Below are 20,653 nucleotides of genomic sequence, written 5' to 3' on the forward strand. Positions count from 1 at the left end.
TCTTTTTCACAGATTTTTCCATTGTTGACATCAAATATAATACGTATAACATCTACAGTGCTTCGTAATACATAAGACTATATTTCTGTATGTACTGACAGATGATTCATTTTATGAACAGATGATACAAACTTATAGTACTGATAAACAGAGTGCATGTATATGTGTTCTGTTGCTCAGTCATGTCTGACTCTTTGTGACTCCGTGGACTGTAGCTCACCACAGTATAGTGTTGTAACTGTGTTTTCTCTTCCTTATGATTTTCTTAATGACATTTTCTCTAGCTTAATTTATGTAAGAATACAATATATAATACATAAAGCATACAAAATATGTGTCAGTCGACAGTTTATATTATTGGTAAGGCTTCTGGTCAACAGTAGGCTATTAGTAGTTATGTTCTGGAGAAGTCAAAAGTTACATATGGGTATTAACTGTGTGAAGAGTTGGCACCCCTAACCCCCTCCACTGTTCAAAGGTTAACTGCGTTCTTCAAGGTTCAGCTCAGAAACCATCAGATGGACTAATGTGTCAAGTTACATGCCCAGTTTATCTGTAAATGTTTGTTCATGAACAAATGAAAGCATAACTGAAACAGTTGTTATTGTTGTTTACTTGTTAAGTTGTGTCTGACTCTTTCACGATCCCATGGACTGTAGCCTGCCAGGCTCCTCTCTCCATGGGATTTCTCAGGCAAGTATACTGGAGTGGGTTGCCATTTCCTTCTCCAGCAGATTTCCTGACCCAGGAATGGAACCCTCTCTCTTGCATTGGCAGGTGGATTATTTACCACTGAGCCACCAGGGAAGCCCCATGAATAAAACAAGTCTTCCCTAAATTTTCTCCTTTCTGTTTCTTCATACCGATGACTCAAGAATAAGTCTACTAAGACACTATGGTGGATCACAGTATAGGCTTACAGTCTGATTTTGCCTCTCTGAGTTCAAATCCTGGCTTTACCCATTAAATAGCTGTGCAAACTTGTTTTCCCTTTTGGCTCAGTATCTTCATCCTTACAACTGTGACCATAATACTATCTCTTGCATAGGGGTATTGTGAGAATACGATGAGATAAGACATGAAGGGCCTACAATAGCATGTAAGGACTCTAAAAATAGTAGCTATTATTATGAACAGGTGCTTATTTCTTTGCATCACATTCAATAAGTCATCAACTCTGCAATCCAATAGTCTTCCAAAATCTCTCCTAAAATGGCAAACTTCTCATGTTACCACAAGAAAGACTGCCTGAATGTGACAGAATGTGAAAATTATGCTTTTTATTATATTCACATAAAATAGTCAATTACACCGAGTTGTCCAAATGCATTGGTGAATTAAAGCCTCCAACTCTTATAAAGTTTTATACATATATCTATGCATTTATAAATACACACATATGTAAAAGATATATATTTTCTTCTAAAATAAAGTGCCCAAATCTTAATATATGGGGGCATAATAGGGGGAAAAAGAATCATAAAGCTTTATCAGTTATAGACTGTTTCACAATATAAGAATCTGTTTTATACACATTTATTCAGGCATAGTGAACTCTAACCACTCACTCTTTTCTGAATTCTAAGTGAATTAATTTATCCAAAATATTAGAAGCCATGTAGCCAGTTTAAATGAATCAGAGGCTAATTCTTCTTACTGTGCCTGGCACAGAACCTGGGGTCCTCAACAGAAGAGTAGTTAAGCTTCATTTTTAATTCCCCTGTTTATTTGAATGTTGTCTTTCTGCTAAGATGATAAACATAGAAAGAAATGTAAATGAATAAACTTCCAATTCTAAATCCTCTATTAGCATTCAATAAAGTCAGGGTTTGGTGAAAAAATTCCTTTTGTCTTTATTTCACCTGGGCTTGATGAGAAATGGCCTGGCAGATTTGAAATGAGGGGTCCTGCTGTCTCTGTTATAGTTAAGTCTTGTTGGAATCACAGAAGAATAATTAGGATGCAATGATCAATAAACAGATCAAGGAGACAGTCAACTCAAGTTGAAATGAAACTCTCTGTGATAATGGAAAACTTCGTGAGTGCATGTTTGAATTTAAGAACAGAACAAAGGTTAAAGAAAAACTAGATGGTTTAAGATCATTCAGAAAAGCCTCACTTCAAATAGAAACTAAGGCTCTATTCTTCAGTACAATGTCTCAGCTACTCTTACTGTGTTTTCATTGTTTTCTATTGCATGCATGCATGCTAAGTCGCTTCAATAGTATCTGACTCTTTGTGACCCTATGGACTGTAGCCCACCTGGCTCCTCTGCCCATGGGATTCTCTCAGGCAAGAATATTGGAGGGTTGCCATGCCCTCCTCTAGGGGATCTTCCTGATCCAGGGATAGAAGGAACGTGTCTCTTGCATTGGCAGGCAGGCTCTTTACCACTAGCGCCACCTGGGAAGCCCTGTATTTTCTGTTACCTTAGATTTTTAGGATGATCATTTGTAGGTTTTGACATGGAATAGAATTTAAAATGCTTTTGAAAAGACTTCAACCTATGGAAGCAAGGTGAAGATGCCTAAAAATAGCTTAATACGAACCCAGCCATTTTAGAATCTGGCGATTACATGTTCAAACTGCAATAGAGCATGTTTTATTCAAGCAGGCAAAAGAGAGATTGTCAACACTGAAATTGCATTAAAACACTCTGCAACTTCCCAACATATGGAAGGCTGGGACCAGTGGGAAGCCCAAACTTTTCCCAGAGTCAGAACAAGGAATGTAGTATCTTCTTTTCTTTGGAGGAAGAAAAAGGGCAAGAAAATGTTTCCAATTACCCAAACCCACCTGAGCAGGGTCTTCCCAAGGACGAAGTTGCCTAACTGCTGATTTTGGTGAGCATCTTATTAATGGCTTGCTTGACGTGCGTGGTGGAGCTGCGTCGCCTCGTCTTGCCCTGGACCATCCTCCGGCGACGTACCTCTCGACACAGCTCGTAGAATATCTCGGTGATATTCCCTTCTCCAGTGCAGGCAGAACACTCATAAAAAGCACACGCCAGTTCTGTGGCCAGCTTCTCCCCTTCTTCTGTACTGACCTGTCTGGAGTGGTCCAAGTCAGCTTTGTTTCCAACCAAGATGAGAGTCACATTCTTGGGCTTTTTGATCTCATCCAGGATGTTCTTAAGTGGCAGCACTTCCTCAAAACTTCCTCGGTCAGTAATGTCATAGACCAGCACAAAGCCTTCCCCCCATCGCATGTGTCCTTCCCTCTGAATGGTATCTTCCTGTTGGCAGGGAAAAAACAGCAGTCGGGAGACCTGGAAGTAATTGCAGTGTATAGATGCTGCAATTGCTAACAGTGATCCTTTAACAACCATTCCTTACATTCAGCAGTGTTTGAAATTCTTGGTAGACTGCCTGAACAAGCTGACCCTCTCAGTTTGGAACAGAAGCATACCTTAGGGTACTAAACATTTTCTAACTGCACGGAACCTAACTTTGTGCTTCTGACTTTTTCTTGCCACATCATTAAATGTGTAATTGCAAGGACTATAAAGAAATTATCCTCCTAGTTGAGCACACTGCCTCTGAGATTTTTCATTACAATTAAACAATAGGCCAACAGGTAACAAACAAGTAGACCTCACCCCATCCTCTGAGATCAGAATTAGAGGCATGGCTTAGTGAAGCGGTTTTGATTTTGTTTTGTTTTTTAATTGTTTCTTCAGATTAGAGACAATTAGCCACCAAATTAAAAAAAAGTGAAAAATTGTATAGAGTCAAAGTAAAAGCTAAGGGATTTGGGCTTCATTTTCTATCTCAGCACCTTTGATATATTATGCAGTCTCAATAATGATAGATACTCAATTGCAGTGATTCTCAAAAGGGGTGATCCCTCCTTCTTAGGAAGGTAGCATTTGAAAGCGTTCTTAAGCAGGTGTGATTTGAAAATGTATTGCCATTGCCATTATAGGCTCAGATGACTTCTCCAGGCATGTATTTTCCTGCTGTCTCTCTCTTTAGAATCAGTACTGGAAGGTGAGAGCATATATAGGGAGCAGGTAGTGATGAGAAGGAAAACTGTATAACTAGCTGCAAATATATTTCTTGGATTAAATAGTTTTATCAAGTAGTAACTAAAAAGCACCATGATATCCTTCAGCTTCCTAACTCTCATTCTTAGTGGTCACCCGTATTCCTGGGAGGACTTCCCTTGTGGCTCAGCTGGTAAAGAATCCGCCCACAATGCAGGAGACCTGGGTTCAATCCCTGAGTTGGGAAGAATCCCTGGAGAAAGGAAAGGCTACCCTCTCTGGTATTCTGGCCTGGAGAATTCCATGAACTGTATAGTCCATGGAGATGCAAAGAGTCGGACACAACTGAGCAACTTTCACTCACTTCTTTGTATTCTTGGGAACCAAGCCTTCCTATAAACTGTTTATAATTTCAGAACTGACTGGCTGCAAAGCAAATGTATGTTAGTTTCATTTTAAAATCAGTTGTTAGTGTTCAATGATGTGGCTCAAATTTTTAATCTGATGTGATGAGGTTTAGAAAAAATATTACAGAAAAGATTCTTAAAGTATTCTGAAAAAAGATTCTAAGGTTATATAAGTCGAGAATATAAATATTGTAGATTTCTTTAAGATTCAACTTATATATAAGCATAATAAAGGTGCTGAGAACTTCTCCAGTAAAGATATATATTTAACTTGATCAGAGTATTTCAAAACACATTTAACCATGAAAACCTAATATTAATATCTTGTGATCTCCCCATAATAGAGGTGAGCAATTCTACTTTAGATGATAGCATATGAATGTTAGGGTATTTTCAAAACCCTTGGAGCACTGAGTAATTTATATAAGGACATATATATAAGCTATTGCAAATAAACTAATATAAAGCATAACTAGATAAATCTTTCGGCATCATTAGTTAACTATAGAAAAGTGTCTTAATTCTGTTCATATTATGCACATTTCATTTTTATTTATCCAGAAATATTAGAGCTGAATTCCTTTTTCACCTGCCCAGCAGTATCTAGTATCTCCATGGTGACAACTTCATCATCAATGGTTGCTTGGTGTCGGTAGGTTGATTCTGAGGGAATGAGCAAAACGAAGGTAAAATGGTAAATAAATGCATAATTAGATTTGATCCTTGATATTATAAATTAGTCTCCAATGTATACCTGTTTCCAAAGCATTAAAAAAAAACGTGCAGCCTAAGGGGTGGAAGAAGGTGCCATTTTTATACTCTTAAGTTCTTGGGAGTAACAGATTCTAATATGGGATCCACAGACGCTCAGGATATAGCGTGGGAGATTCCCTTTTTCTATTATTTTATTCTCCTGTGAGGCAAGCTTTCTAACACTCCTTTCTCTCTAAAATGAGACTTCCACATCCTAAAAAGAGAAAGTGATTCCCACAATGGCATTCTACCTTGAGACTCCTAAAAATACAGTTTATGGAATCATGTTAATTCCTGTTCCTGACACAATAGCAGACAGACAGGAGCTGCTCATTTCCATCTAGACCTCCATTCTAGGAATGTATTAAACATTAGAGGAAGGCAGATCGCTATTCATTTAAAAAGTGACTGTAGAAAGCTAGGAGGAACCCTTGGGGTGGTAGAAGGTGGTTGGACCTGGGTGTTCAGGGGTTGGTAAGGAACAGTCACCCACAGTAGAGGACCAAGGGAGAGAGAGAACAAAGCTGAGATAGAAGAGGCTGCTTAGTACCAGTTGGAGGCTGGTGGCTCAGACAGTAAAGAATCTGCCTGCAATGCAGGATAGATTGCCTGCAGTCTAATCTGTGTTCCATCCCTGGGTTGGGAAGATCACCTGGAGAAGGGAAGGGCTCCACACTCCAGTATTCTTGCCTGGAGAATCCCATGGACAGAGAAGCCTGGAGGGCTATTGAGTCTATAGAGGTTGCAAAGAGTCTGGCAGGACTGAGACTAACACTTTCACTTCAAGATAATATCAGAGTAATCTTCAAGCTCTGCTGGGCTCAGGAGAAATCAGGAAGAATACAACCACTAGGTGGCTCTGAGGGTTCTGACATGAAACGAAAACCAGGCATTAAAATGGTGTTGCTCTACATGAAAATGAAACAAATGACATAAAGTACTCAACACATGATTGACTGAGTTGATGAAGTTCAGGGTGAAACATTCTCCCAGAAAATACTAGTAAGTGATAAAAAGAAGGAAAGTATGAAAGCAAAATATGAGGTGGGGAAAGAAATAGACATGTTATTTTCTCCTATAAAATGAGCCTCAAAGAGAGAATAAAATACACAGAAGAGTGGAAAATAGTTGAAGCTAAGGCTGTAGTCACTGAGAATTTCCCAGGACTAGAGCCATTGAACGACTTCACATTAAAAGGACTATTAGGATAGACTAGATAAGCAACAGGGCTCTACTGTATAGCACAGGGAACTATAGTCGATATTCTGTGAATAATTTCCCATTATGGTTTTCCCATAATTTCCCATTATGGTTTACATAATGGGAAAAGAATATGAAAAAGAATGTTTACATATGTATAACTGAATCACTTTGCCAGATAGCAGAAATTAACACAACATTGCAAATTGACTATACTTCAATAAATAAAAGTTTTAAAAAAGGACTGACTGGACACACAAGGGGAAAAGCCCCAATTTCAACCTATTATGACAAAATGTAAAGATATTAATTACAAAGAGGGAAATTTTAAAAGATCTAGAGAAAAAAAAGTCCATCACCTACAAAAGCACGTGATTCAGATTGACATTGGACTTCTCATCAGCAAAACAGAATTCAAGGTCCTAATGGAGTCAAGCAAAGTGATAAGACTATACCAGAAGCAATTCAGAACCATAATTCTAGATGATACCAAAATACCAGGGTTGAGATGAGGGAAGACACCAGAGGCAGGTTTGAGGGAGTTAATGTACTTGTATTATTCCAAATGATGATATAATAAAAAGGTATTTAGAACAGAAAAAAGTGAACAAATTATTCAACTCAACAATTAGAAGAGGAAAACAAAGCAAATCCAAGAAGATATGAGAAAAATAAAAGAAAAAATAGCAGAAAAAATTAGATAAGGTTAACAAAAGCAAAGCATGGCACTTGAAAATTTTAAAAGAAGTAGGTGGGGGAAGAGGTAAAGATCAGAGAAAACTAACTGGTAAATTAAGAGAGAAGGTGCAATCAAACAAAAATGAGCATAAAAATAGGAAGTAATTACACATTCTGGTGAAATAGAAATAAAATAACATTATGAACTGTATACCAAACAAATTTCAAAGCCTGATTAATTCTTTGAGGAAAAAATGCACAGATTGGTACAATGAGAAATAAGACACTTAACTAAGTCAATAGCCTGTGAAATTTAAATGTTAACTGTAGATTTCTTATGAGAAAAAATGACTACCCAATTGGCTTTATAGATTTCTATTAAACATTAAACAAGTTGTTCTAGGGGAAAAAGAAAGGGATAGCTACCCACTATGAATTGCAACAAGAAATGTTAGAAAAGTAATAAGAAGAGAAGAGAAAAAAAAAAATGTAGGTTCATTTTATTTTTGAACATAGATTCAAAAATTCTAAAAAAGTAATATCCAGTTGAATCCAACAGTATAATAAGAAAAATACATTATAAAATAGTAGAGTTTATTTCAGGAATACAAAGTGTTTATAACTATCAGTGCAATTAACACATTAAAGAACTAAAAAAAGAAAATCACATGAGTACCTCTACAGGTAGGTCTATAGCATGGTAAAATGTATACAAATTTAAAATATGTGCATATATAGAATTTTTTTAAAAAATATTTAATAACTAACACATACTGCTTACCCTTTGAACACAAATTGTTCTAAATGCCTTACTCATGTTAACTTATTTATTCCTTACAAATATTTCATGAAGTATGTAATACTATCAGATCTATTTTATGTGAAGAAACTGAGGCACAGCAACATTTAATAAGTTGCCGAAGGTCACACAGATGTTAAGTGGTAAATGGTACAGTTAAGACTGGAGCTCAGAAGACTGGCTTTGGGAATGTAGATTTTGAACCACTGTGCTAAGTATCAACTGTATTAGATTTTATGCCTTTGGGAACAGAGGAAGGCAATGGTGTCAGAATAGGGGATGCAGGAAAAATAAAGTGAAGAAATAGAAAGCCTTCACATACACATGACATGGTGCTGGGAACAGAGCAGCATGATTGACTTAAGTATTAACTCAATTATTTGCCCCTGAAGTACTCAAGTTACTAACCAATCAACCAACTAAATAAACCTAGAAATTTCTTTCCTAAAGGGGTAACCGGTAAGCCATTGCTTTTATTTTTTCCTATAATCTATCTACCTACCTATTATCTATTATATGTCTCATGTTTCTTTCATTTTTTCAACTCATCAACTATCTTATAGTTCTTTCTTGACCACAGTTTTGTGTTACTTTGCTGTAAATCTAATCTCCTACTCAAAATACAAATCACAGAAAGGAAGCTTAACTAAGTAGTGTAACCTAGCCATCAGTCTTATGTGGTCATCATTCACAAAGGCACGACACACTGCAGATGTATTTTCTGAAAAATAAAAGTTTAAAATGAGGTTATGTTTGTTTTATTTTTTTTTAGACTCCACATTTAAGTGATAAGATATAGTATTTGTCTCTATCTAACTTATTTCACTAAGCAGGTCTATCGATGTTGTGGCAAATGGCAAGATTCAATTCTTTTTTCATGGCCGAGCAATATTCCATTGCCTGCATGTGTACGTGTATATATCTCACCTCTTCTTTATCCATTCATCTGTCAGTGGACATTTAGGTTGCTTCTTTATTTTGGCTATTGTAAATAACTGTACAGCACAGAGAATATAACCAATATTTTATAATAACTTTATATAGTGTGTAATCTATAAAATATCAAATCACTATGTTGTACACCTGAAACTAATATAATTTTGTAAGTGACTATTTGTCAATTAAAAAAATGAAAATGAGATTATGTTCAATATATTTTAATAAGTGTATTTTATATTATCATCATTCTCCTGTAATATGTAATCCTTACAGGGTATGTATGATTCTCAATTCTAAATCATTCCACTCCCCTCTGTTACGTTAAATGGGAGATTATTGTTTTGTATAATTGAATGCTCTAAAATACCACTGACAGCCACTACTCATTTCTAAGCGTTCTCTCAATTATTTCCTTTTCATCTTCTGGGCTCCATTCTGAGAGGAGAAGCCCAGAGGGCAGTGCACATGCCAGGATCCAGGCCCTTTCTGTTTCTCTCTCCACTGTTCTGCTGTGACCTTTGTGCTGCTTTCCCTTTTAAAGGACTGGCATCAGCCCTGGAGCCTGTAAAACAGAGTTCTGGGCTTTAGTCCATCTCTTTGCACCACAAGTTGTCTGACAGACAGGGACATTTTTCTCAGTTGCCTCCATGCTAAATAGGATATGTATTTCAACCACAGAAGGCCACAGTAGGGGGGAAATAAAATATAAAGAAAATGGTATGAAGTTGTGTGATTCTTTGGCTGTTTGTTAACTGAAATGAAACGATGAAAGGCAGGAAATGAGGGAATGTCGGCCACAGACAGCAGCGGGAGGCAGCAGTGATTTCATCTAAGCTGAACGCTGGTTTCACGCCATTGGAAGAATATTTTCTTTAAGTCCCTTCTCTCTCTCATTAGGAACTCATGGCCTCATGCAAAACAGTGGAAATATTGCTTACAGAGGCAAAATGTACATCGGTGTGCTAGCTTTTCTGAAGATAATTCTAAAAAATGCACTAAGTACTGTTAGAATGGAATGAAACTCTACTATTCATTCTGGAAGTTAAGAAAAAATGTGTAAGTTTTTGTGAAGAAAGTTAAGAAAAAATGGAGAATGGAAATACTTTTCGTTCATACTCACAAAAAAATGATTATTTTAGTCTTTTTTTCTTGAAGGGTAAGGGGATGATTGTTTAAGAGATACTTCAAAATGAACCAAATATTGGATACTGTAAGATCAACAGTTGGCATCATCGATTCAATGGACATGAACTTGGGCAAACTCCAGGAGATGGTGAGGGACAGGGAAGACTGGTGTGCTGCAGTCCATGGGGTTGCAGAGTCGGACACGACTTGGTGACTGAACAACAACATCAACATTAGTTTCAAGATGGATTTGTGGTGCTGGTGGTGGTAGTGATTTAGTTGTGATCGATTTTTTGTGACCCCTGGACTGTAGCCTGCCAGGCTCCTCTCTCCATGGGATTCTCCAGGCAAGAATACTGGAGTAGGTTGCCATTTTCTCCTCCAGGGGATCTTCCTGACACAGGGATTGAATCTGGGTCTCCTGCTTTGCAGGCAGTCTCCTGCATTGCAGGTGGATTCTTTACTGACTGAGCCACCAGGGAAGTCCAAGATGGAATTAGGCATATTAAATATATATCTCAAGTTCAGTGTATATGAGAGATACATGATTGAAAACCTGCATTCCATATAATTTTATAAGCTGAAGTATATTTTGCATACTAAGAGAAACTGGTGCTCAGAGGGATGTTTCATACCATTAATCCTTTTATAATTTAGCTCTTTTGCAAATTTCAACGTATTAATATGGACATTTGGCTAGTGCAACAACAACAACAGTTAGTAATGATTTGTGCTAGAGTGGGAATTGTACTAACTGGAGTTCTATTGCTGATCTAACCACAAAATAGCCACGTAATCTTGGATAAACTGACTTCATTGGACTTGTTTTATTATTTGCCAAGTGACGATCTCAAAGTTCCTTGCTGTGCCAATATTAACCAGTTCTGCAAGTTGGCTAAGCACCTCTGCTTTAGTATCCAGTTGAGACAATTTGTTCTGAGTGTGTCTCTTTCTTATTATGAGTTTTTCCAATCAAACGGAACTGTAGTTCAGGTAGGGAGAACCAGTCACAAAATCAGAGCACCAGTGGGTCCAATATGTCTCCCACTTCCCACTCTCATTTGTGTCTGAGCCTTAATCCATTCAAACAGAGTACAATGCCTCCTAAGTAGTGATAGTTTCTCCCTCTCTCTCTCTCCAACTGCCCCCAACACACATAGGTGTGCGCACACACACAAGCACACAAACACACACCACAACTGTACATGATCTAAGTCTTTGTATTCTCTACCACGATCAGCATTTTCTGAAGGTAATATGACTGGTAGGTAGATACTCAGCTCTTTTGGAATCTAAACAGGACACAGAAGCTGTTCCGCACCCAGAAAACTGCTGCCACTTCCATCATGCAGGGAGTTTTCTTGGTTAGGTGGTCCAGTCCCAAATTCTCTAGGCTTCAGCGTATGTGTGTCTGTGTGTCTGCATGTCTGTGTGTATATGTGCTCAGTCATGTCTGACTCTTCTCTTCTATCCATGGGATTTCCCAGGTTAGAATACTGGAATGAGTTGACATTTCCTTCTCCAGGGGATCTTCCCAATGTAGGGATCAAATCGGAGTCTCTTGTGTCTCCTGTACTGGCAGGCAGATTCTTTAGCACCATCTGAGAATGGGTAGTTTTTATTTTTTTTTATTTTTTATTTTTTATATTAATTTTATTTTATTTTTAAACTTTACATAATTGTATTAGTTTTGCCAAATATCAAACTGAATCCGCCACAGGTATACATGTGTTCCCCATCCTGAACCCTCCTCCCTCCCCATACCATCCCTCTGGGTTGTCCCAGTGCACTAGCCCCAAGCATCCAGTATTGTGCATCGAACCTGGACTGGCATCTCGTTTCATACATGATATTTTACATGTTTCAATGCCATTCTCCCAAATCTTCCCACCCTCTGCCTCTCCCACAGAGTCCATAAGACTGTTCTATACATCAGTGTCTCTTTTGCTGTCTCGTACACAGGGTTATTGTTACCATCTTTCTAAATTCCATATATATGCGTTAGTATACTGTATTGGTGTTTTTCCTTCTGGCTTACTTCACTCTGTATAATAGGCTCCAGTTTCATCCACCTCATTAGAATTGATTCAAATGTATTCTTTTTAATGGCTGAGTAATACTCCATTGTGTATATGTACCATAGCTTTCTTATCCATTCATCTGCTGATGGACATCTAGGTTGCTTCCATGTCCTGGCTATTATAAACATGTAATTCACAGACCACTTCTGACCTCTGACAAAGATTTTACTGGTCCATGGTGAAATGAGAAAAATTTAAGGAAAAATAACATTGTCCAATGTCGAGGACTGATTTTTTTCTTAGTTTATACCCTTCAAAACACGTGGATGTTAACAATAGTTCCTTCTTATACGAAAATGGAAGTGCCACTAGAATTTTTAATTCTTCCTCACCCTCTGAGCCCTCCATCTGTAACTGGAATTCTTATGAGAGTTCCTCTCCTTAAAAAAAAAATCTGAAAGTTTGAAAATCACTTGTGCTTATACTAGCAAACAATTTCTTTACAGAATTATCTCAGAGCAATAGATATTCCAGGGCTGTTAATATGCTGAAGGACATTCACAGTCTTCAGTTTCTCACGGAGCAAAAATTCTGTTACAGGTTGAAAAACAGCACTATATTTTCGAGGACGGCTCTGGATTCAGAATTCAAAACGGTTTTGTTTTTTTTTTTACAAATAAGCTACTTTGCTTTCAAAGGTAGCTTTCCTTTTGGGTGGTGGTCTTGAAACTCTCTAATAGTATGAAGTTATGCCCAGGAAGTGCTTCCCAGCTGGCACTAATGGTAGAGAACCTGCCTGCCTATGCAGGAGATACAAGAGACTCAGGTTTGATCCCTTGGTCCATAAGATCCTCTGGAGGAGAGCATGGCAACCCACTCCAGTAGTCTTCCCTGGGAAATCCCATGAACAGAGGAACCTGGCAGGCTACAGTCCATAGCGTAGAAAAGAGTAGGACATGACAGATGCGAATTAGCACACATGCACGCTTGCCCAGGAAATGCTTGGTTCATCTTGAATCAAATGGATTGGAACTCCTCTAGGCTAGAACATTAGTGACTTCTTGTATATGAGTGTACACACACACACACACACACATCCAGTTTCCAGGGTGACTACATGAAAGCCTCACCTGGGAGTGAGTCATCTATCTGATACGCCTGAAGTCAGATGAGCCCCCTTGTTGCCTAGCAGCTGCAATTCTTGTGGAGCAGAACAGTACAAGGTCACTCAATAAAGTTTCATTATTCATAGTGAAGGAAGCCCATGGTACAAATAACTGGTGCAGGAGATTTCTATTAATAGCATTTGTTTTTCAGAAGGAATAAAACCAAAGGGAAAATGGTTGACCTAAGACTAATTAAAAAGCAACATTAGTTACTGAAACAAATCTCAGACAGCATTCAAAAATTTTTAAGATCATCTTTGAGAAGCTTCATCTTTTGTTGAGTTGTACTGACATCAATAAATAAAATTAGTATTTTTCTATTAAACTCCCACAAATCATTAAGGTTCTCAGGGGCTATAATCTTTATAAAGCTTATATAAGTAATAAAATTATAGGAGGAGAGTAAGCATTTACATAGATGGGGTAAACAATAGATAATGATTTTTTTCAAACCAAATTCAATGTTTTAGATACAAATATATCATCTTAAGATTAAACTGTGTCTATACTAAAACCATGTCAAAAATTATTGATGTTGAGAAACGTTTTATTTAAAAGCAAAACCAGAGAAGACTAATAAATGTAGAGACATACTATTCTCTTAGATTAAAAGAATGGATATCATAAAGCTGTGAATCTTCTCAAAGGAATGTATAATTTTAATGCAATTCCAATCAAAATTATTTCATGCTATGATATAGTTTTAAAAATTGACCTGGAAGAATAAACTAGAGATAGGAGTCAAGATAATTCTGTTAAAAAGTAAAGAAGAAAGGCTTTCTCTACTGAGTATCAACATGTCCTAAGGAACATACAGTTATCAAAAGTGTGGTACTGGCATTGGTGTGAAAAGCAAATCTAGAATTGTATCCTTGGGTACATGATTCCATGTATTTTTAAAAGGTAGCATTGAAAGTAGTGGGGAAAGGTGGAGATAATTTAGTAAGTCATAGGAGGACAGTTGGTCAACTCTTTGGGAAAAATGTTGCATCTTTACCTTGTACTTCTCACTACAATCAATTCTATAGATTAAAAAGTTAAGAAGTTAAATAAAATATAAGATCACTCTCTATCCCCTTTCCTGTTCAGTTTCCCTTCATGGCGCTTATCACTATTTGACATATATTTGTTTACTGACTCTTCTCTCTTCACTAAACTGTAAGTTTAACAAAGCCCATGCTTTCCCCTTCTGCCTATTGGTTTATCCTCAGCATCGAGAATCATTTAACTCATAAGAGGCATTTAATGCATATTTGTGGGATGAATGAGTGAAAGCAATGAGAGGAGCTCACAAGGGCAAAGAAAGCCCCCTTTTAAGCTGGATGGTGTAAACCTGTAGTAACAAACACAAAAGCAGAAAAGAACCTGGGACTCATCTTTACCCATTTCATCATTCTGAGTGAGGCCAGCTTGGTCTGGGACTCTGTGCTTGGTAATAAAATGATGTATGCCTTTCCTTCTTCCTCTGGATTTCAACGATGTTGACCTTTACAAAACCAACTAGGGTCCCAAATCATAACAAACAAAAACTCAAAGGCTTAATTCAGAGTCAAACTTAAGCTCAATTTGAAACCCATGGATTTTCAGTGTTATTTTGAAGATGAGAACTAAATAGCTTACTAATAAGGACTCTGCTCTGGACTGCAAAAAATACAGTTGATGAATACTTCATCCATCAATATTATTGCTACTTTCAAGATCTACAGATATCAACTTTTGCTTCTTTTTTATATTTTGAATAGGCTTAAATCAGATTCATTGGAGAGAAGAGGGGGGAAAAACATAGTTTATTTATACATTTTCCCAAAATGAGCATTCACAAGCTTTATATTACTATTATTCTCTTGTCCCCATGCCCTTCTCTCCCATACCCAATTAGCCACACCCATTGCATCCTCTTTCTCCCACTAGAATGATGCTCATTTCCTGATGGAAGAGCATCACGTTGTACCCATTTCCTTCTTGTCTCAGGTTTGACCTGATTTCTTCACCTATGCATTAAAATCCTGCAGAGTTCTAAGCACAGACAGCATACAACACACATCCATCTTCTTACAGGGCTCTTTGCGTGATTTGATAAAGCACTTCTCAAACAGCTGCAAGATGCTTAAAAATGTTGCAACAGAGAATGTCATTCTTTCTTTCAGGTCAAAACTTTGATTGGAGAGGAGGATGAAACAAAATTTGACCTACCGAGGGTGGGATCATATTCCCAGATGAATCGTTTGGTCAAAAATCTCACTACAAGAGCTGTGGGAAAAAAGAACAACATTTCAATCAAATTTGTTAATTTTCTTCATAGCTTTTAACCCTCTTCCAGAAAGAGGAATAGCCCATAAAACTATATGTGTTTTATGGTTCTTTGGCAAATAAACTCAATATATCTATTTATGTTTATTCAAATATTTTAAAATTTCATATTGTGGCCTAAAAATTGGTATAATGTTTTAACGGTTTGTTGTACCTTAATGAACAGCTTAGATTTTTTCCCTTTAATCCTGGAGCTGAAAATATCACAATGCGAAAATGCACACATACTCAATTTTTAGCAAAACAATGAATTCAACCATAAAGCATCACAATACTGGCATCTAAAGTTTGAATACTGATAATGATTGATACAGGTCAGTTAAAATGTGATTATTTTTACTGTAATGAAAAGATATTTGTGTCACGCTGCTGCTTCTGCTTAATCGCTTCAGTCATATCCGACTCTTTATGCGACCCTATGGACTGTCCCATGCCAGGCTCCTCTGTCCATGGGATTCTCTAGGCAACAATATTAGATTGGGTTGCCATGCCTTCCTCCAGGGGATCTTCCTGACCCAGGGATTGAACCTGGATCTCCTGCATTGCAGGCAGATTCTTTACCACTGAGTCACCAGGGAAGCCCCATTTGTATTATAAAAATATTCAAAATTAAGGATTTTATTAGTGAATCATTAAAGCCCATCAAAAGTAAAGCTGATGAGGTAGTTATAGAAAGAATCAGGATCTGGACTTATGCTAAGCACCTCACTTCCATGATCTCCTCGACCAGTACTTCATCCCTGTGAGTCAGGTACTAGGATTGATCCCGTTTTTCAGATAAGGAAACTGAGGCTCTGAGAGGTTAACTCATTCAACTAAGCTCATCTAGCCAGTTAGTGGCTGAGCCAGGATGTGACTCCAAAAAGGCTATTTCCAAAACCTGTAATTTCTCCATTGTCTAATACTGATTTTAAGGCTGAGGCCATCTGGCTAACACTTAACTAGAAGATGAGTCAGACAAAGAGTGATGCTGAGAGAGGTGGATTCTATTATTCTTAAAAAACTGATGGGACAAATGCTGGACATTTTCTTAGACTTGTATTATAGGTGAAAACAATGGTTTTTAATCTACAAAAAAAAGTATTTTTGGAGGACAGCATCACTGATACTTTAGAATGAAAGCTTTGGGTTCTTTCCCTGGAGAAATGTATATACACACAGTCTAGTATATAATTTCAGCAGGCTCACTAGCCCTTTGAATACCCTCATGGTCTTCCTGGGATCTCATTGACCCTAACTAAAGAATCAGTGTTTACTGAAATTACATTATTTATTTTTACTGAAATGCCCTGTATGTAGTATTCTAAAGATACTCCTTGGAGAAACAAGACTATTTAATTGAAAGGCACTGTCAGTCTTTCCTCTTCCTACTGCCTCTGTTAAGATCAACAGAGGTATATACTCCCTGCCATGGTGGCCTATATGAGAGATTGCAGTGCAAATAGCAATGAAAAGTTCATGAGACAGACCACAAGGATACGTGGCTTGGCTGTAGACCGAAAGCTGCAATGTTCTTTCTAATTACAGAGTGTGAGGCTGGATTTGAGCCAAAATATTTGCAGTGCCAAAAGTAGCAAGGCCACTGACCCTGTGGAACTTCCCACAGTGCATGTACTTGTGGTTTTATCTTCAATTTGCAGAGTCTGTCACCATTCACTCTCTTGAGACTGAGTCATTTAAAATTTTTTTTTGCATGTAAGTAGAAAGCTCTAGACAGAATTTTTCTGCTTTTCAGTTGTCAGTGTTAGTAAACATAACTGCCTGCAGTATTCAAAGCATTTCACATTTTTGTTGTAATATGGAGTTTTAGCTTGAAAGTTTGTGACCTAGCAAAATTCATTTATCTGGCATCTTTAAGCCATGAGCTATTAAAATTAACAAAATTTCTCATACAACTGAAGTTTGAAGTACCCTGGTTCCTAGACCATTTAAACTTTAATACTTTTTCAAAGAAATCTTTCTAAAATATTTTAGACATGCCACTACCTTTCAAAACCTAGTATACTGAATAGAACTAAATCACTATTAAATGTCCAGATCTTAGTTAAGAATCTATTCGTGCCCTGCGTAGTTGTGGAAATACTTCTAGAAGCTGCAGAGTGGTAGAGGCAGAACAATTCTAAAGTGCTATGGTTCTTGAATGATTTTAGTTTTTGGTTCTATATATTTTTCATATTGTGTGTGTTCTCAGTTAGTCATGTCTGACTCTGCAACCCTATGGACTGTGACCCACCAGGCTCCTCTGTCCATGGAATTTTTCAGGCAAGAATACTGGAGTGGTTTGCCATTTCCTTCTCTGGGGAGTCTTCTTGACCCAGGGATTGAACCCGTGTCTCCTGGGTCTCCTGAATTGCCAGGTGGATTCTTTCCACTGAGCCACCTAGGAAGCCTGCATAACATGTGATAAGCATTTGACATACAGGAGGCAAAAGGAGAAGAGGGCAGCAGAGGACAAGATTGTTAGATAGCATCACCGACTCAATGGCTATGAATCTGAGCAAACTCCGTGAGATAGTGAAGGACTGGGGAGCCTGGTGTGCTGCAGTCCAAGGAGGGGGGGTGGTCCCAAGAAGCTGGACATGACTTAGGGATCGAACAACAACAACAAATAATCCAGTAAACAATTGAGACAAAGATTTTTGAACATACCAAGCTTATATTCTACTAGGAGACAGATTAAAAAAATAAATAAATTATATAGTCTGTTAGAGGTGGTAAGTGCTAAGGGATAAAAGAGGGAGAGTAAGGTAAGGGGGATTCCACATTGGGAGATGAAGGTGTGAGAGTTGCTATTTAAGATTGGGTAACCAGGGTAATTCTTGCTGAGAAGCTGATAGAAGAAAGAGATGAGGGAATATATGTGGGGGGAATAGTATTTCAAAACGAGGGAACAGCCATTGCAAAGGTCCTAAAACAGGAATATGCACTTGATATGCTCAAGGAACATTAAGCAAGCCAGTACGGCTAAAGTAGAATGAACAATAGTGAGCAAAGCTGATTAGATTATTTCCTTCAGTCATGCCTTCCCCTTCCATAAATCTACCATCAACATCACCACCCTCACCACTACTACTAATAATTAAAACAACTAAAATGCTTCTTTGTTATTATCATTATTGTTATCATTTTACTTGATTCCTTCTCTAGAATGTATATTTCATGAAGGCATGGGATCTGCTTTGTTCATCACTATTTTCTAGTGTCTGGCACATGTAGACTTGAACATACTAATACTTGCTGAATAGAAGAAAAAAGATGTATCAATCTACCATTCACTCCTCTTAATAGTTAAGTAATAACCAGTCATCGAGAGAATAAGCAGAAAAATTAACCCAAGAGAATTTATAGCAGAATCATGCTATAATGTTTTCCTAAAATGTCATGTAAATATACAAGCTGAAATGTTTATTTTATGATGCTTATACAAATTACATTTCTTAAAGTTTATTAAAACTGTAAAATTGATCTAATTATCTTTTAAATATTCTGTGGTTTCCATCCCAACAATCCTGAGCAAAGGTCTTCTTTTGATGTAAAATGTTGGTATTGATAATAATTACTTCCACTAAGAATCTGACATATGGTTTTGTTTTTTCCTAAGTTTTAAGGTTTGACATTTTTTATTAGTTACAAGTAAGTCTCTGTATTATAAAATATCTTATTTTCTCCCCATTGCCTTTAAAACCCATAACTTTCCATTAAATAAGTAAAAAATCTCTAATTTAGAGAGTAACATTTTCCTCATTTTGCCTAAATTATAACCTACTTGAGTAATTCTTCTTTACATGTGGTTTATTTTTGGTATTCCTGGCACTAAATTTCATAATTATCAATGAAAGCTAGTTTCCAGTGAAATGGAAAATTCACTAAGTAGAATTTGATCCAAAGAAATTTATTAAAATTATTAAAAGTGACATCAAGGTAATAAATGAATAGGATTAAAATTCTGTTTAAAAGCAAGAGTTAGCAGGTAAAATTTCTACATTAAAATAGTCAAACTATTTCTAAAGGTTAACAAGGCTGGGCCAGTTATTCAGAATAATTCCTGATGTCATTATCACAATGAAGCAGACATTAGAAGTATAAGCTTTAAGGACTAGAATAATATTTTTAAATGAAAAATGACCAGATATAATCTGCACAGTAAACTAGCTTTAAAAAAAAAATGAACTTTTCAAAGTAAATGAAAACTAACACCCATGATTTTATTCCACTTTAAAAATAGTTAAGAGATATCCTCAAAAGACATTCAGAAAGAACTTTCAAAGGTTACTTTTTGAGCTCATATTCTTTAAAAAAAAAAGTCCTGTTATATCATTATTTTTCACTTATGCAATCATGAAATAGCCTAATTAACAAGGTATCTGATACAATTGTTTCATAAGACACTTAGGCGTACTCAACTCCCTAAATATTTGTGATCATTGTCATTTCTATATTCTCTTAAGGATGTATTCTTATTATTAAAAATATAGTCTTTTTGTCTGAAAGGAACTTTTATCTCTTTATGGATGTGTATTGAATGTGTTCTCAGTTAAAGCAGCTGCCAATTACTTGTCCTCTCCAAACTCTGGCTTTCTCATGAATAATGTAAGGATAAGAGCATCACCCTGTAGTTTGTGGATCCTCACTCTCATCTCCTCTGCAACATGAATTTCAGTCACTTTTCACAGCACTCCTTACATCACCTCAGGACACTCACTGTACTAAACGAACATACAGATTCATCTCTTAATGCTTCTAATCACATTGTTACTGCTGCTTTGAAAGTCTTTATCCAACTAGTGAAATCCTAATTGTCCTTCAAAATTTAACCCAAATATAACCTCCTGTATGAAAGCTTTCCTTTCTGTATCAATTAGGAATTGCCAAGTAACAAATATATTTCAAAGCTCAGCAGCATATAAGAATAAGCATTTATTATAGGAAAGTTACCATGTGCTTATAGAATTTTGGGCAATTGATTGAAGAAAAGAATTCAGCTGAAAAGTGTTTTAAATGGCTAGGTCAGAATTTTTAGGATAAGAAAAGAATTTCTGCTTCAATTGAGAGTACTTCAAGGAATACTAATTTTCACCTGCCATTTTGGATAACTTTTGAACTTGCCATTGATCCTGGTAACACACTGAGTGAAAATCCTTGATGTCATATATGCTAAGATGGTGCTTATTATCTTGTCTATTCACATCATAATGAAAACTTATCATGAATAATATGTGTTAAGTGATGTATGTGGTTTTTGTTTGTAACCTGTAGGACTTTCATTAAAA

The 20,653-nt window shown here is 36.8% G+C and overlaps 1 protein-coding gene across 1 annotated transcript in view; it reads right to left on the minus strand.

Moving 5' to 3' along the window:
- Window positions 1-1,265: 1,265 nt before the first annotated feature.
- The window catches only part of RERG (RAS-like, estrogen-regulated, growth inhibitor), a 131,878-nt gene continuing 112,490 nt past the window's right edge, over window positions 1,266-20,653 (minus strand). Inside the window, exons 3-5 of the mRNA XM_010858734.1 lie at window positions 15,267-15,323; window positions 4,982-5,055; window positions 1,266-3,235 (exon numbers count right to left, since the gene is read on the minus strand). Coding sequence (XP_010857036.1) covers window positions 2,828-3,235; window positions 4,982-5,055; window positions 15,267-15,323 — 539 coding nt within the window. The 3' untranslated portion in view covers window positions 1,266-2,827. The remainder of the gene's footprint in view (window positions 3,236-4,981; window positions 5,056-15,266; window positions 15,324-20,653) is intronic.

Source organism: Bison bison, unplaced genomic scaffold (assembly GCF_000754665.1).
Source record: "Bison bison bison isolate TAMUID 2011002044 unplaced genomic scaffold, Bison_UMD1.0 scf7180017864390, whole genome shotgun sequence".
Lineage (NCBI taxonomy): Eukaryota > Metazoa > Chordata > Mammalia > Artiodactyla > Bovidae > Bison > Bison bison.